Consider the following 18,281-nt stretch of genomic DNA (forward strand, 5'->3'; position numbering starts at 1 on the left):
AATTTGTACGTATTTAAGACATATAATTTTTGCTATGGATAAATTTATGTAAAATCTAATTATGTTGAAAAATATGTAATGGATGTGTAAATCATATTCAAAATTAGATATAGTTGTTATATTTTACTATAAATTTAAATATAGCTATTTAATTGCTCTAATAATGACTACATATTAGCGAATAAAAAATTAATTTCTTATGATAAAAACTGAGTGAAATTTAAATTGATTGAATGGAAAAAAATATGAAATATCTAGTAAGTAACGTTCTAATTTCATTTTTCAACACATTGATCTTTATTATTTAAATAATATATCAATTTTTTAAGTGTATATAATATAGTTAGACATATACATAAATTAAATCTGAAAAATTATACCATATATTATGAAAATAATATAAATAATATTACAAGTGTCGACAAATGCTTCGTCATCCTATTCCATCTTCCACACTAAATCATCATTCATTTACCCTTGACTCAAGTAACTTAGAGCAGCACGCACGCTTAACCCCACAAAAATGAAAAAAAAATCCAACATTGGATCTGAAAATGAAAACAATATCAAATCCATATGTTATGTATAGTTATTTAATCATTCGTCAACAATGATCTCTTGAGAAATTTTTATTCGTCAAGCTCTTGATGTTACGACGCTTGATTTGCTTTGTAAGATGAACCGTAAAAGAGTAACGTCAGATCCTAATAGACAATATTGCATATGCAGGGGACATGTCCGGCGGTAAGAAAATGATAAGACCGATCTATAATGATATGAGGCATCGCCAACAAATTGACACACACCTCTCCGGACTCATGAGTCTAAAATCTCAGCCCGTTAGTAACCAAGTAAATGCACTATGTGCTACAACAAGTATAAGAAAATAAAGTTATGCTTTGACTAATAACTACACATTTGGTCTAGTGGTAATCGTTTGACCATAATACACACAAATCGAGAAAATAAGTCAGATTCACATATGATCATATCAATGCTTCGACCACCATGTACAACCGATTTTTGGTGAAGTAATTATATTACTTTGTTAGTATAATAACATTAATATGATGAGGAATCTTTATTAATAATCTTGTTAGTTTGCATGTATATGCTTATTTGCTTTGTATGAATCTTTTTTATGCTAGGACGTGCCTCCCAATTCCAAACCCACCGTCTTGCCTGTTAATGATTTTCTGTCTATCCCTATCACTTGTCACAGGTTGAATAGCCGGAGATCGGCGAAAACTTCATCCTCTATCGCACTGCCAAGGAGATATGGATGCTGCTCGAGAGTCATCTATTCTTCATGTGACAATACCTCTGAATTATTAATGCAGTTTCCGAGAACTGCATCAAGGGAAGTCTTACGTTACATATTACTTCAATTCTCTTACCCGACTATGGCAACAACTCAATCTTTTATAAATATTCAAAACAGATAGGTCCATGAGATTAATACAATACTATTTGGCTTATTCGCACACACGTGTCGTCATTCTTATTATCGAATCTTCCGATTGTGTCATCTTACAGTTATCCTCCATTTGAGAAATAAGGCACCAAAGACATCACAACCTAACTATTGTCGTATATTACTCATTCACATTTCCCCAAAACTAGAAAAGTTTATCCAAAGCCGAGTTGATACATCCTCAGAATAAATTCGTTATGAATCATACATCCACTTCCTTCATCTTTACTTTGCTTTCAACATGTGTTACTGTTTTCCGATTTCACACCCCTCTCAATCTTCTATGAACACCCAAAACATATTGGTCCATGAGTTGAACACAATACTATTTGGCTGATTCACGCACACGTGTAATTTTTATTGTCGGATCTTTCGATTGCGTCATCTTATAATTATCCTTCATATGATCTTTTTATAAATATTTAGATTGAGTCATTTTACAGTTATCTTTCATATGATCTTCGTATTTAAAGCAGCATTTATAATTTCCCACCGCTGCTAGCTTATATTTAACGACTAGAACTCAGACGAAATCACATCATTGGGGAAAAAAGTAACATTACCTTTCCTAATTATGCGTTGCAAATCAAGGACAAAAAATATAAAATATTCAATCTAGTTACCATTATAATTTTCTATTTTAAAGAATCAACGCACTTACCAACCTAAAAAATAGTACAAAGTGACTATATATACAACAAAAAGCATGCAAACATATGATTAGATAAGGAATCCATCTGAAAAAATCAGATAGCAGCAGAACTCAAAGTAAAACTACATTCGCGAGCTAGAAATTGCTAGGGAAAAAAAACCGGCCAATCGGCCATACCTTGTGGAGATTGGCTGCCCCAGAAGCCCATAAACCACCACTCGGCCGCTTCGAATCCTTCATTAATCAAGATGATAAACTACTCATCAAACTCAAAAAGAAATCTAGTTGTCAATTCAATCTAAACTACGGAAAATTCCGAAAATCATGGAAAATAAATGAGTTTCCTATCCTATGGAATAGAAATGGTGCCACGTTTAGAAAGAAAATGAAGACCCCGCGTCCTACGGTGAATGTGTGTGTAAGTTGGCTCTTCAGTTGCTTCAACAGCTCAACATACAATGGACTTTTAAACGATGTCATCTTGTCTATTAATTGGGGTGTGTGTGGGTCATCCAATCCAAATCATTTTTGAAAATCTAATGCCTAATTGGCAATATTTTCAAATAGAATTAATAACAACCATAGGCAACGGTTCGAAAATCGAAATAGGTCTAATGTGATATATGTGGTCTGTTTCTTCGTTATCATGAGATCAAAGTCAAACATGTCTTTTGTTTCATAAAAAAAAAAATTTGTTAGATTGTTTTAGTTTAATATTATGAAATAGATCTCATCTTATTTGATCAATGAAATTATTATGTTTAGGAAAATTTATATTTTTGGTTTTATTTATTTTTCCCTCTTTGTGAATTTGATCTCCTAATTATCAAATTTCGGTTTTAGTATTGTTATCTTTAATTTTTTTGAAATTTTAATTATTTGTTGACGTGACGTTGACGTGGCAACACGTGACACTGATATGGCATAAACATGGTGCCACGTCACGTCAGCACTCCTGATTAAAATTTAGCAACATAGATGACAAAATCATAAATAGATAAATATATAGGACCAAAATGGAGTTTTCCCTTTTTTATGTCCAAAATATTAATTTTCACTGCAAGAAATTTTTTTCGTTTGTTAGGTTATAAAAAAATTGTGTAATATATGGTGATTGGAATGCAAAATATTATTTTTTTAAGTAAAAAATATATGGTGCAATATATGTTGAATTGAATAGATACTTTTCACTGTAAGGCCATCTCCAACCCATTACACTATCTTAGTGTCACACTAACTTTAAAATAGTGTAATTCTTACACTAAATCTAAAACTCATCTCCAACCCATCAACTCTAAACTCTACATCAAAAAGAATATTCTCAGAATATTCCCTATTATTTTATTCACAACAAATAATTTATTTCACAAAATATTTTTAAACACAATAATTAAAATATCATTAATATCTAAAATAATGTATATATCGAAATTCATTATAAATATACATGAATTAAAAATTTAATTAAATAATGTTTTTTGAATTACGTTAAATTTTTTAGTATTTAATATTATTATTTTAAATACTTAAGCTTAATACTTAATTGAATGTAATAATTGCTAATTAATCACATAAAAAAATCAAAAAAAAAAAAACAGAATTAACGCTATTGCTACAGTATTGCACCAATTTGGTGTAATACTGTAGCACACCACCAAAATAGAGTAGGAAATGGTGTTGGGTTGGAGAAGAAAAACTCACACCATGATGGAGTATTGCACCAACATGGTGTTGGGTTGGAGAAGAAAAACTCACACCATGATGGAGTATTGCACCAACATGGTGTTGGGTTGGAGATGGCCTAAGCATGGACTTGACACAAAAAATGCATCCATTTATCTGTTGGTTCCGGAAGAGTGAAGAAAAAAATCTGAAAGCTGTTCATAATATCTTGAAATAGATGTTTTTATGCTTATGACCATAACTCTAATTAGGTCGGGAAAGGAAGGAATGCAATACAGCACAATCTAAGGATTCATTCCCCTTCACAGCACTTGGCATGACTTCAATAGACCTCCATAACGGCACGTGCCCAAAGGGAAAACGTCTTCCCGCCTATAGAAAAAATGAAGTTCCCCCAATTTCTTCTTGGCTAGTGCATCTCGTTGACTTCGAGAATACATATGAACTCTGAGAAAAGGTCGACTTGATATGTTGTTCAATAGACCTCTATATAATTTTGATATGTTATTTACAAACTATATATACCTCTTTGCTCATAAGTGAGATGACACTCACATAATGGATATACAATTTTTTATATATTTCATCACGTCCAATAGATCAGTCTCACATCAACGATGACATAGAAGTAGGCACAATTGGTGACATCACATAAAATTGATAATATGTGTGTGTGTGAAACGATTTTTTTTTTTTTTTTTACTTCTTTGTTCGGATTTTTCGGGTCATTGCTGATCTGAAAAAAATCATTGGATCTTCTTTGTGGTAGGGATGATTTGACTTTTGAGTAGCATAAAAAAAATATCGATGCAAGAGATTTAGTGTTAACATGCTTGGACAATTTTTAATGTAAGAAACATCATACATGGGCAGGGCAGGATGATTGAGACTGGTAGTTGACTGGGTATAAGGACGGGTTGTGACTTGTCTCGGCACGTATTTAAAACTATTACCAAATCATGAAATACCAAAAATATCTTTTTCAGCATTATTAAAAAAAAAACCCACATTCTGTTGTTTTTCTTCAGATTACACCGTCGACTGACTTAATATAATTTGTTTTATTGTCTTTGATAAATATGACTTCCACTTACAGTATATACACAAATTAACATTTCAAATCTTGTGTTCAACAATCAAGCTACAATTATAAAAGATACGAAACAATTGGAAGAGAAAATCCGGACTGCCAAATCTATCTGAGCGTAGTCTGTATGAAAAATATTCTCCCATAAAGTCAAGATACCACAATTTATTTTCGTTCAGTACAAGATATAAATATAATGTCCTCAAAGTTAGCCAAGGAAGCATGTCTTTCAGCAGCAAATAAATGGTAATGGAGCCATATCTTCAGTCTTCCCGAGTCTCATCCTTCACCCAAACAAACCGTATGAATGGGTAATAATTATACACCAAAAACATTTAAACCGACTCATGACCTTCAGCTGCTAGTTTTATTCGCTGGTGATGTTCAGCAATTTTGTAATCCACGATCTCCTTAAATAAATTGGAGTCAAGAACACAGTCAGGGCGTCCGTAAACAGCTGCTTGAACACTTGCCATGAGTTTCGCTATCTCACGGCCTGAAAATCCTTCTGTTTTCCGAGCAGCTTCTTTGATGTCATCGTCTGACAGATCTTTTATGGATATTTTTTGTGATTTCTTATTGAATAGGTGACTCCATTGGGAGTCCCTGCTGTCATCTTCTCCACAGAGGTACTTGGTCAAGTAAAGTTTCAGCAGTTTGAAACGTTCATTTTCCTGGGGAAGAGGGAATTCGATAACCTCATCAATCCGATCAGTCACAGCACTGTCAAGATCTCCTGGTCTGTTTGTGGCTAGAACAAGAACAACATCTCTAGACTGGTCTCCAGTACGGAAGAGCAAAGCATTAAGGGCACTTCTTTGAGCTTCGCTCATGTGTTTGCTGTTACGTCTGCATGAAAAGATATAGGGTTATGTTTAACACACATTAGTAGGAAAGAATATGTAATATTTATTGCTGTAAATTAATGCTTAGCAGCCTGAGATTTCTCTAAAGGTAGCAGCGCGGGAACTAAAAAATATATGAGGATTCATAAATACAATGAGTTGTGCATGAAAACATATTATATTTATGGTGATTTTAAGTGTTCAGTAATAACTCCAGTCTGTCCAATACGTTTAAACGTTAAATTTCCCCTCCTTGGTAGCAGGCTAGCAGCTATAGCCAAAATATAACATTCAGGCCTTAGCATCATGATCACAGTCAATAAAAAAGTTACTTACTCGCATAGAAAAGCATCAGCCTCATCGATGAAGAGGAGCAAACCTTTCTTTGACTTTTTTGACCAATCAAATATGTCATGTATTTTGGTAACAGCTTGCGCTCCCAATGGTGCAACATCTCCTCCTGTCATCATGGCATAATCCAGGCCCTGCAAATATTAATCTGAAGTTGTTTATGTGCATGTGTTGTATGGAAGATCATAATACTCACTAGTCATTTAAGAAATCCGATATAAAGACATTGTACCGATTTTCGGGCTATTTCCCTAGCAACCATGGTTTTACCAGTACCAGGGGGTCCATAAAATAGCATATTCCGAAATGGTGCCTGGTGGACTTTGGTATTTGATGTAGCTCGAGCAAGGTGCTCTATTCTCTTTTGCAGAGTAGGATGCAGAACAATGTCTCCAAAGGCAGATTTATTTTGTGCAGGTGATGCCGCCCCAGCTACTGTACTATATTTAACCACTTTATCAGCTGCTCGAGAACCTATCCCTGACCATGGGAACTTTGCCATAGATGATTCCCGGATCAAAGATGGCTGACCAAGAATCCTATTGACATAGCCCCAGATAACTCGAGCACCTTCCCTGAGCACAAAAAGGATTTTAAGGTAAGAAGCTGCTTCTTCTAAGCACAATAACAACATTATAACTAACAAATTTTAAAGAATTACTAAAAATCAGTGTTTTGGTACAGCAAAGTATTCAAAAGTGAATTATTTCAGATTCCTGAAATCAGACTAGAATGACATGAGGACTGAGGTGAATAAGAATGAGATAGACATCAGTATTTAACTTGCACGATGAGCTCCATATGCTTCGGGCATGAAAGGCAGTAGCAAATTAGATGGATAAGAATACTCAGATGTTGCCCGTGCAAAACAACTGGAGTCAATAAAGAAACCGAGCCCACAAACACGAGTAGGAACAAAAACATTTAGCAGCATTAAATCACGTTTCCGATTTAAAAAATACGGTAAATAAAGTAATACGGGGAAAAAGGAATTAAACCTAGTGGTATAAACTCCGGCAGCTAATGCAGTAGCTCCTCCAACTGTCATCACTAACCGACTCCTGTCAGTCAATAGAACTCGAAACCCCCCTGCATATTACGCATAAATGTTGACAAACTGCTACAGAAAATCTTTTTGAACTGATATAGATGAAGAACAGACACCACTTAGTACTTTGAGTTCGAGCTTAAAATTTCCCCTGAAACTGAGTTAGAACGTAAAAAATCCTAGAGCTCCACTCTAGTTTAATTTGTAATATCATGAACGAAATTATAATAATAAAATATTTCAAATATAAAGAACTTTTAATAGAGAAACAATCATTTTAGAGCTGGAGTCCAGATAATATGCCTAGCCAGCTTGGACCCAAATAATCGGGCTCGACCTATAGCTGTCTTTTAACCTATGTAGTCATAAATAACATGATTCTATCAACCCTGAAATAAAGCCCCAAATTTTAGAATGAATGTTTAAAGCCCAAGCACATAAACTTTTCGACCTTGATTATTTACACCCCCAGTTTATGCCCCCATATCCACTTGTACATTTGATTTCTTTGTAAATGCAAGAAGCATAGAGCAGAAGATACAAAATTTCCAAAGATCCAACATGCAAATCAAGATATGCACCAATTTCACCAAAATTTAATTATAGAATCAGACTGGAAACAAAGTAATTAACACTTGGTAAAATAATAAAAGTAGGTGTCTAATCCAATAGCACTACAAGTGGAGATCCCTAACCTGATCTGAGGGTTGGAACAAAATTATGGGAATGTATGATGGAAATAACCAAGCTTTGGGCTTAAAAAGGAAACATAAATATTTCAAAGCACATAGTACCTTCAATATGACTGAATGTTGTATTTATTGCAGCAAGCCATTTTTCTCTTTCACCATTTATCTTCTCCAGAAGCATTCTTCTGTTATGATCCTCAGTTAATTTTGCTTCATGTGCGCGGCCTTCTGCTTCAGCCATTGCCTTCACTCTTATTGTTTCTCGTTCTATTTCAGCTTTCTCTTTCTCTGTGTGACGTTGCTGAGCTTGAATCTGTTCTTCAGTGGCTCGCCTTGCCTGTTCTTTTCTGATGGATGACTCCTCTTGCATTTGGACCAATTCAGCATTATGTCGTCTCTGAGCTTCATTATCTGTCTGAATTTATGGCAGATGATTGAGATAACCATGCACAATACTGCCAATGCACCTCACGCCTACCAAGATCTATGTTACATTTCAAATTGTTTCAAAAATGAGGGAGTAATGTATACAGATAGAAGCATACAAGTTTCTAAATTGATAGATCAACTTAAAAAAAATCAAACAATTCCTATTAAATTCTACAACCTTGATTTCTCATAACGACAGGACAAAAATAGTGATGACAGATACCTGCATTCTTTTCCGAGTCAATTCATCTTCGTATCTCATCATTTGTGCCTTAGTTTGAGCATGTTGTTGATATAGATTTCTCTGGTCTTCGGCCCACTTTTGCTGCTTGTCCTGGATATACAAACGTTATTTTTAGATTAATTTTGATACACAAAATAAAGACCAACACAACTCCAAAATTAGGTCAATAATATGAGTTTTTGGTATGGGTTCAAAACAAATGCAAGCAGAATATTATAACCAAATTAAACAATATATCCTCGTAATACGTAACTGTAAGTACCTATTTCAAGATATTTGGCCAATGAACGGGTAAAATTAATCATCAACAAAAGTCAAGGACTTAAATCAAACCATTGTCTTGGAGCATTTGAGCCGCAGAAATTTCAAATATTAAAATAAGTCTTGTATCAAGAGTATAATGATTCAGGGATGCACCGAACAAGAGGGCGAGGAGGCAACCCCCTTCCCCTCATTCAAAGTAAAAAAGATTAAGTTTCAAGAGTAAAATTTTCGAAATTCAATTTTCGCCTCCTCTATTCCAAAGTCGTATCTCTAGTCAAGTAAATGTTCAAGTGTATGATAAAGATCATATAATAAAATACTTGGACCCGATATCCTGGGGTTGTTTCATGATAAAAATGCCAAGAAAATAATAATTTTATATTTGTGATATTGTTTTCTTTGAAGGACAATGAATACAAGCGCAATTTATTTAGCACAAAACCTTCTGGATTTCTCATGTTATAACTAAAAAAAGGCACAATAGCCCCAACACCAGCACAAAGTAGATGAATCGTGTATATCATGCATGCAATATTCCGATAAGTCTTAAGAACTTCTATTAAAATTCACAACAATAATCATAAACTTAATGAGATTATTTCATTTCCCATCGCAATTGAAATGCGAGTTGAAATAATTCAGAAAGGTGAAGAAAGGCACTCTTCAAATAATTTTTTTGTTGCCAACGCTCCATAAAGCTCTACCCTCCCCTAGAATCGTCCTCATGAAGGAAAAAAAGAAAAAGAAAAAAAGGCTGAACAGAGAAGATAAGAGAATGACTCGTTTTATCTAATTCTTTACAATCTAAACAGAACCACGCACAATGTCAGCGTGAGCTTGAATAGCCTCAAAATTAGCCTTCTCTGCAGCCAATTCTGCCAGACGAGTTTCCTCCTGCTTCCTCATCACCTCAAAGACCTTCGAAAATATTAACAAACTGTCAAACAAATCATTTTTTTCCCTTAAAAAATCTCCCCACATATAAAACTACCTGTTTAGAATAAGGGGAGTTATTGATTTCTCTGAGAGCTTTAGCTCCCCTCTCTAACGACTCGGCATCAAACCCGCGTTTCGAGACCTCAACAGCCGGTTGATGCTCCGTACCGGTAGGATTCGTGGCTGAAGCATCGGGAGGAGGTGAAGGAGGCGATGCAGAAGAGGAGAATGGATTAAATCGAAACCGTCCGTCGGCGTACACACCGTTGGAAGATGCGTTTGAAGAGGCTGCCGTCGCCGTTGCCACCGCAGCTAATGCCGCCCAGGACGAAAATCTCGATCCCAACATTTAGAAGACTTGATCCAAAATTTGATAGTTAATCAACAGATTAATACGACATTTACCAAAATCCTCGGAGAACCAAGAGTTTTGAGGAGTGGCGCCATATATCTGTCCTTCAAGAGATGGATATCATAAACCCTTTTCGCCGGAAATCAGAGACTAGGGTTTAAGAGGTCCGTTTAATTGTAGGGAGATTTTGGTAAATAGCGAGTTGAACCTTTCTTGCTCTAGGGGTAACCATTTCTTAAAAACATTGAGCCCAATGGGCCTTTTTGTTTCCTAAATCTTTGTTATGGGCCTCATGCGTTAAAATTACCAATGGGCCTCAATAAACTTTACTAATTATAATAAATAAATATAGTGACAATTAATGTTTTTATTATTTTTTAACATTTCTAGGCCTTATATGAATTAATATTTCAAAGTATCTTAACTTATAGAACACCTTTTCTTATATATATATATATATATATATATAGATATATATATATATAGAAATTAAGTACGTATATACAACTCTACAGGTAATCAAAATTTATGATATTTGTTGGTTTATTTTTAAAAATTAGGTTTTATTTTATCTTTTAAAAAAATAAATGGAAGCAATACATTTGTTGTCCTTAAATGGACCTATTTATTACAAATAGTAGGTCCCCAGCAATCACATCAAGCTCTTTTAAATAATTTAATTTAATTTTTTAAAAGTTGTTATCTTCCGCGTAGCAGCTTCAAAGCAGCCAACCAACCAGACTTTAGTCACTTTAGCTTCTTTTAATTTTAATTGGAGTAAGATTATGATGTAATATGGATTAATTATAATAAGTCTTTTATAATACGATTTCATAAATTTATAATAAAAAGACGAGTCAATCTAATTTATATAAGTAATATTTTTTTATGTAGCAGATAAAATTAATACGAGAGATTACGTCACAATAATTTTTTTTAGTTGATAAATATTTCTTCAACCTACCAAAACACAATGATTTCAAAATTTGAATCTGTCAAATTAAGCGACCAATCAAATAGTCCCTAGAAACTACAAAGTGATACGTCTAAATCAATGGATTATTTTATATTGCGCGGAAATTATTTTCGTTTTTAATATTATTATTAGCATACGTAGAAAACGTCGACCACTTCTTCCACGGGCTTCGTAAATTAATAAAATTATATTTTTTATAAGATGATCTCAATTTTTTTTTTTTTTGTGAAACAGGTCATTCTTATCGATATTCACAATAAAAATTAATAATTTTTCATGAATAACCCAAATAAGATATACGTCTCACAAAATACGACTCATGAGACCGTCTCACATAATTTTTTGTCAATTAATAATGACCAAATATACTTTTGTACTTCATTGTTAAAAAAATTAGTCATATATATTTATAATTTTAAGTACTAATTAATATAAAGGAAGAATATAAAAAAAAAACGTGGAAACGGAGAAAAAACAATGTACGGTAGGTAGAGAAAATGATTTTTATTTTTTATTTTCTTCCTTGAAATGTGAGTATTATAATGATATTTGAGAATATTTATGTATAATTAGATTGGTATAATTAAGTTGGATTAACAGTGTGTTTGGTAACCAGGATTTGAGAGTATTTTGTGGGATTTGTAATTTGATTTGGAATTGGATTTGGAAATTCAAGTATTTGAAATTCCATTTGGTGTTTGGTTTAAAATTTAAAAATGATATTTACAAATTCATTTCTTGTTTGGAGAAAAAAAGATTCGAATTTGGGATTTTAAAATTTTACTAAACTACCCTTAGAAACTTTCGGTGGAGAATGATGTGTTGGATAAAAAAGTAATTTTATGTTTTTAAAATCCAAATCCCACCAAATCTTATCAAATTTGATGGGATTTGGATATACTTGTTGAAATCCCATGAAATCCCATTAAATCAAAGTAGTTTGAGACTTTATATAATAATAATAATAAAATATATATATTTCTTATCATCGAAATATATTTAATACAATTACTATTTAGATTAGTGGAGGCCGCTTTTGAGTTTTGACAGCAATGTCCGACACTTTTATTCTTGATCCTCTCTCTCTTTGCGGAGATTCACTGTAGGATAAAGGTGGCACACGTAATTGTCAAAGTTTCTTTATTTTCAGATTGAGGTGTGTAGTTTATGAGGATCGGGTGGGATTGCTAAAATTAAGTGTTTGGTGTGCACTTTGATTCTGGCTCAAGCATCGTTGAACTTTTTATTTTGTGTGTGGAAGTAGAGTTGTTGAAGGTCGGAATATTTATTTATGAAGAAAATAAAAAATAATATCATTATATTCTGATTTTGTGGTGTTCTTGATCTAATGGGTCGTTTTCTTTTTCAGCTTTACGAAGTAAGAAGGGGATGTTTTTGGTTAGAGATTGAAGTTTTTTGTGGGAATTCTTGTGTATAAAGAAGTGGGGGTTTTGGTTTGTTGGCGAAGGCCAAAGATTTGAAGTATTTAATTAACTTTTTTTTTGTGCGTTTTGTGTGAAGAAAAGGTTAAATGTGGCAAAGCCGTCTTTTCCGGTGTGGCGGAGGAGGGAAACATGACTGAGTTTCTGCTCGTTTGTTAACCGTGTAAGAAATTTACACGCCCTTTAAATTCTTGATCTGCCTTGTTCATGAATTTTGGTTGTTTCGGTTGTTATTGTGAATCTATGCTTGGCTTTTTTCGTTTTATTTGTATGTTCACTCTCTCAGTGCAATTCTTATCAGTATAAAATGCATTTGTTTAGCTGAGTATCGTTTAATCTCGTCTTATCATTTAGCTATTGGAATTTTGTGATTTTTGATGTGCAAAAAACAGCCAACTCATTATAATTTGATATGAACCATTAGACTGGTTGAATTTCAATTAATCTCTATTACAAGGAGGTTTGAAATGATTCTGCTACAATGTTGAATTAAAAGATACCAAAGCATAAGTTTACGAACCGTTTTGCTAATACTCATCAACTTCGTATCTCCATAGTATGGTATATGAGGAGCGATCACAGCATAATAAGACCAAAACACGAAACCACTGAGGTATTAGTCAAGTGAGGACTTTGTTACATGTGGGCCGACAATGATTCTTCCCTGCCCTACAGATGAAGTTCCTTGTTTACTTACAAGTATATTTCTGCGCGAATTCATAATCGACCTGTAGAATGTATCAATTGATAAATATTCAGGCCATATAAATACTGATGTTCAATTACTTGCAGCTGAGTCTTTCGGATGTGATTTATTTCTGATGGGAAATGATACTGAAGACATCTTGGAAGGACTGCCAAATACTTGGAACATTAAGGTATAATTGCTTTCTTCGAGACCTCCTTATATTGGATTAAATTCAAATTCCTCTACGAGTCTACGAAAGCACAAAGTGTAAGTTTTAAATTTTTTTTATGTCGCAATCACGGTCATCGTCACTAAAATAAAAACCTCCAGTTATTGCATTTTATTAGACTTGATATGTGATACGATTGCAGGTGCATGCTCGAATGTGTTTGGAACTCCTTAAACTTGTCATCATGGTTTCTAAGATAATTCCAGAAATTGAGGCAGCTCGTCCACGTTGCACATCAGGAATAGAGGCGCTTTGCTTGTTAAATAACGGTATTATTAAAGCCAAGTCTCTGCTTCAACACTGCAGTGAGTCCAGTGCACTCTATCTGGTATATACAATATATTGGTCCAAATTTAACTATATTAAAACTTTTCTAACATGATTGAAATTAATCCACAGATTCTGATATTTGTTAAAAATTTGTTGTATTGGGTGACTAGTATTTTTTTTCTGTTGTGTAAATATACAGGCACTTACTGGAGATGCTATAATATCCAGATGTAAAAAATCAAGGAACTTATTGGAGCAGAGTCTTGATCAAGTTCAGAATATGGTTCCACTTCCAGTAGTGCTGGCAGCAAAGGTCAGCAATCAAGATCCCTGTTAGCAAATAAATCTTCCTAGAACAATTTTCCAAAACTTTGAGTCATTTTTCTCCTGCCACTCATTGGTTATGTGGGCATCTTAGACTTCTTAATCAGTTCATTATTGTTCATTCTAGGTATTCTGAGACGTTTGCGATCACTGTTCAAACCCTGAACTATACATAATGATAATGATAATGATAACAACAACAACAAAGAGCATGTCATTACATGCATACAAGTGGAATAATGGCAAGACCTCTTGGATAATCATTCTAGGAAATTCTAGTGGGTGTGATTTTTGTAAAAAATGAATGGCAAGGTAAATTTCCCCCAACCAGATTTTATTTTTTCTTGTCCCGAAATGATATCAAGTATTTGCCCCGCTTTTCCTTTCTTTTCCAGAGAGAAGGAAAAAGTAAGAGATTTGTATTAGTTTGAGAAGAGAAGAATGCATGAAACAAAGAAGCACAAGAACATCAAAAGAGAATATAATTGTCAAATACTATAGTAGTTAGAAGATGAGGTATAAAATCTGCCTGATGATCAGGCATATTGTGACTGCTTTATTTTTCCTTGTATAAAAATGTACCTTCGAGGAAATCTCTCTGAACAGACTCCTTTTTATCTTATAGGTTTCATTCAATTTCATTATTTTATCTAGTGTTACTCCCACTGTTAACATGCTCCACATTTCCCATCATCAACAAGGTTGAAAATTCAACCATGATCCTCTTTTTTCTTGTCAGACCAGAAAATTTTAAAGTTGTGACATGATTTACCAAATGTTACTATCAGATTTCTGGAATTATTTCTGATCTGAAGAGTGGAACTTTTTGTTTGGATCCACCTGAAGAGGAGGCTGGGAAATTATTGCGGGATTTGCTTCATAAATATGGTTCAACAGCTGATCCCATAGAGAAAGTCACACTTTCTGCTATTCAAACTGTTTCTTCCCTACTTCATCTTACATCCCAAAAAGCTTTATTGACTGAGAAAAGATCCATCAGAAAGCTTGTTGATAAATTTGGTGAAAGTGAACCGACTAAGAGGAAGATCTTGTTGTTCTTTCTGAATCTTCTGAACAAATACGGGAAACTTGTCATTACGGAGGTAAAAAAGAGTAGTTCAGCAGTAACTGAAGAACCCTTTTCATCTAGGGGCCCGTATGATTTTCCTGGAGAAGTTGAGCTTCATATGAATTATAGGTTCGATGAATCTCAAATTAAAATGCTAAGTAGGCCGGTTCCACCAGAGGAATTCATATGCCCTTTAACATCGAGGTTAATGTATGATCCGGTTGTCATTGCTTCTGGGCAAACATTTGAAAGGATATGGATACAGAAGTGGCTCGATGAAGGTGATGACACTTGCCCGAAGACCAAAGTGAAGCTGGCTCACCTGTCATTCACTTCAAATTCGGGTATGAAAGATCTGATCTTGAAATGGTGTGCCACACATGATGTGTCAATTCCTGACCCAAAAATGCAGGATTCATTGGTAAAATCTTGGGAAACATCTTCCAATTCCATTTCTAGCTTGAGTGATTCAATGAATGACCTAAATATTCCCCTAGATTTCAGATTTTCGCCACTTACATCCAGTCATGGTTCAGATCCTATAAATTCTAAAATCAGTGATGGTGCAACATCCTCTCATGAAATGGATGTGGAGTATTTTGCTAAATTTAGTTCACTTCCCTGGGAATCTCGGTGCAATGCGGTGGAAGGTTTCAAAAGAATGTTGGAAAAGAATGATGCATCTTGGTCTGTTGTGCCACCAGAAAAGTTCATTCAACTACTTCTTAGATTTTTGCAGGATGCTTGTGATTTTGCTGACGCAAATGCTCAGATGTCTGGATGTCTATTATTGCTAGAATTGGTGCAGAAAGACGGGTATTTATATGTTTCATCTTGGAGATGACTCTAATCTACTATCTTCTTTAGTAATTCTGGAAAACAATAATTGTAGTGACCTGGAAACAAAATTATGTAAAATGTTATACCATTTGTTCTAGTTACTTCTTTCCAACTCTTGAACACGGTACTAGCAAAACCTTTCTATTGGCACATAAAATCAAAATGGTTTTTTATATGTATAGTTCATATTGCCTGCTAAGGCTGAATTAAAAAACTGTAGAAATATTATAAAGTAGAGACTGTGCAACAAATAACGGGATTTTTTGCTTTTTTACCATGATAACATGCATTCACAACATAATACCCAGATTGCTAAAACTCTGTTAATCGTCGTCTTTTTATATAAATGATGTTTGAATAACTTTTATAGGAATTTCCTAATGGCAAAAAGATAAGAAAGATATATAGTAATCAATTTTGATAATATTAACTTTTATCCTAGAATATTTCATTGATTTCTACCAATAATTTTATCCTCTGCTTTTCTGTTTTGTCTTGCTAATTACAGAAACAGCAGCTTATACATGACAGAAGATGCTTTAGTTATTCTGGCATCATTTATTGATACGAAGGTTGCTAAACACGCGCTCTTCATATTGGAGGTGCTATCCTCACGCCAAAACTGCGGTTACAAATTTGCAGCATCTGGTGCACTACTTGGAATCATCAATATACTCGACCGCCAGATTCTAGAATTGCGGGAACCAGCCTTAAAAATATTGAGTAACTTGTCGTTGAGTGATGGTCTTGCTTCCATCATCAGGCCTTCAAACTTTGTTTTGAAACTTATTCCATTCTTGGAGGATAATGCTCTAGCAAGATATTGTGTTACCATATTGAAAAACTTGTGTGACACTGAAGAGATTCGAGTTTCTATTGCTGAAACTGAAGGATGCATTTCTGCCATCTCCGAGCTACTCGAGAAAGACAGTCAAGAAGATCAAGAGTGTGCGGTATCTATTCTTCTTTCGTTATGCTCTCAACGTGTACTTTATTGTCAACTGGTGATGAACGAGGGTGTTATTCCTGGCCTTGTTCGAGTATCAGTCAATGGAAACAGTAAAGCTAAGGCCATGGCTCTGGAATTACTTCGAATTCTCAAAGAGGAATTCAGCACTTCTGGAGATGTCAAAGAGTCTACCGAACAGCGAAATGATAAAAAACCACTCTCTAAATCTGGGGGAATGTTTGGTAAAATATTTTTGAAACAAATTGTTTTTTCTTCGAAGAAAAAAAATTGAAACCCATGGGCTAAAGCCATTTAGCTGTTCATGTAGTTATATAGTTTCATCTGATATAGTTAGCATATGAGTGTTAATAGCAGGAAGTGATGCTTTAGGATTGCTCCTTCGAAAACTGAACTTGGTGATTTTTATTGAATATTAGTTATATATGTATAGGAGTGTATAGTGTGCATTATTCGGGGAAGAAAAGATTATGTTATAGTTTCCTTTGATTCCATTGTTATATAATCAATGTAAATTCTTATATTTAATTAAATTTAATAAATTTAAATGTGAGACATATAAATCTTTTTTATCTTTTCTTTATTAGTGGTCCACAAAGACTTTATCCACCCAAGATTACAATCAAATCGATACCATCAAGAACTAAGGTTGAAAAAACTAGGGGACCAATTTATGTAGTATTGAAATAATAAAAAGAAGGGAAATCAATAAATGAACATGGTGGTGGTTGGATTGGGGTAAACAATTTGTTTTGTTTATTGGGGGTTGGACCAATGTTGATTTGTGCATTTAGGCCAGCTTGGTAGGATCCTTCTTCATGATTAAGCAAATAAAGGAGTAAGGCTATGTTTGAAACTATAATTTTTTTTTTTGGAGGGGAAAAACATGGTACATTTTACTCTCTTTGTCTCGTTTGCCTAACTAAAACCGATCTCCAAACATATGCATCATCCCGATATGGTACACACTCGTAAGCACGCGCACACATATATGCATGTATCTTTATATACATATGTATGAGTGTTGTTAATTTTTTGAAACATATATACTTTAATTTCAAGTAGTAGTATGAGACGGGGAGTTATCCGAGATGTTTTTCACTTAAAATAAATAAAAAAACTACATATATAATAATAATAATAATATCTTAATTTATTAAAAAAATAATGAAATATTGTTGGGGCTAATGGGGACCCTAAAATCCTTTCTCCATCAACCTAAAGTGATATTGTCCCTCTCCCATTAATCTCATTTATAATTATACCTTTTACGGCTAGGTTTCAATTATTTTATGTTGGATATTATTGGTTATATTAGTTTGTATGTATTTGTGGGTTATGTCATGTCGCAACGACTGAATTTTACTATGCATATTTTTCTGTATATCTATTTCATTTCTCCATGTACACGATACACTGTTG

General features: G+C 33.9%; 2 protein-coding genes across 6 annotated transcripts; one reads left to right on the forward strand and one right to left on the reverse strand.

Annotated features, from left to right (window-relative positions):
• Positions 1–5,041: 5,041 nt before the first annotated feature.
• On the reverse strand, positions 5,042–10,244 carry LOC140836413 (uncharacterized). The gene is made up of 8 exons (XM_073201906.1): positions 9,758–10,244; positions 9,589–9,684; positions 8,482–8,592; positions 7,935–8,244; positions 7,091–7,181; positions 6,325–6,667; positions 6,078–6,226; positions 5,042–5,745 (listed from the first exon to the last, which is right to left on the reverse strand). The coding sequence occupies exons 1-8, from the start codon at positions 10,049–10,051 to the stop codon at positions 5,232–5,234; spliced, it is 1,908 nt and encodes a 635-aa protein (XP_073058007.1). The 5' UTR covers positions 10,052–10,244; the 3' UTR covers positions 5,042–5,231.
• Positions 10,245–12,059: 1,815 nt separating this feature from the next.
• Positions 12,060–17,341, forward strand: LOC140836414 (U-box domain-containing protein 5-like). 5 transcript variants are annotated; one of them, XM_073201909.1, is made up of 7 exons: positions 12,060–12,305; positions 12,400–12,635; positions 13,265–13,350; positions 13,532–13,717; positions 13,859–13,972; positions 14,772–15,868; positions 16,401–17,341. In XM_073201909.1, the coding sequence occupies exons 3-7, from the start codon at positions 13,294–13,296 to the stop codon at positions 17,131–17,133; spliced, it is 2,187 nt and encodes a 728-aa protein (XP_073058010.1). In that variant the 5' UTR covers positions 12,060–12,305; positions 12,400–12,635; positions 13,265–13,293; the 3' UTR covers positions 17,134–17,341. The 5 variants fall into 5 exon arrangements, with proteins under 5 accessions (XP_073058010.1, XP_073058009.1, XP_073058011.1 ...); XM_073201910.1 differs by having other exon boundaries at positions 12,078–12,186; XM_073201908.1 differs by having other exon boundaries at positions 12,060–12,635.
• Positions 17,342–18,281: the final 940 nt, after the last annotated feature.

Source organism: Primulina eburnea, chromosome 7, assembly GCF_022965805.1.
Source record: "Primulina eburnea isolate SZY01 chromosome 7, ASM2296580v1, whole genome shotgun sequence".
Classification (NCBI taxonomy): Eukaryota; Viridiplantae; Streptophyta; class Magnoliopsida; order Lamiales; family Gesneriaceae; genus Primulina; species Primulina eburnea.

What these genes read in the sequence shown, in the direction of transcription:
- LOC140836414 (XM_073201907.1), top strand. Translation starts at nt 13,126, where the DNA reads ATGATTCTTCCCTGCCCTACAGATGAAGTTCCTTGTTTACTTACAA. An exon ending in AGTTCCTTGTTTACTTACAA is followed by an intron (nt 13,172 to 13,264) that starts GTATATTTCTGC and finishes AATTACTTGCAG; the next exon opens with CTGAGTCTTTCGGATGTGAT. An exon ending in CAGTAGTGCTGGCAGCAAAG is followed by an intron (nt 13,973 to 14,771) that starts GTCAGCAATCAA and finishes TGTTACTATCAG; the next exon opens with ATTTCTGGAATTATTTCTGA.
- LOC140836413 (XM_073201906.1), bottom strand. Translation starts at nt 10,051, where the DNA reads ATGTTGGGATCGAGATTTTCGTCCTGGGCGGCATTAGCTGCGGTGGCA. An exon ending in ACTCCCCTTATTCTAAACAG is followed by an intron (nt 9,685 to 9,757) that starts GTAGTTTTATAT and finishes ATATTTTCGAAG; the next exon opens with GTCTTTGAGGTGATGAGGAA. An exon ending in GGGAAATAGCCCGAAAATCG is followed by an intron (nt 6,227 to 6,324) that starts GTACAATGTCTT and finishes TAATATTTGCAG; the next exon opens with GGCCTGGATTATGCCATGAT.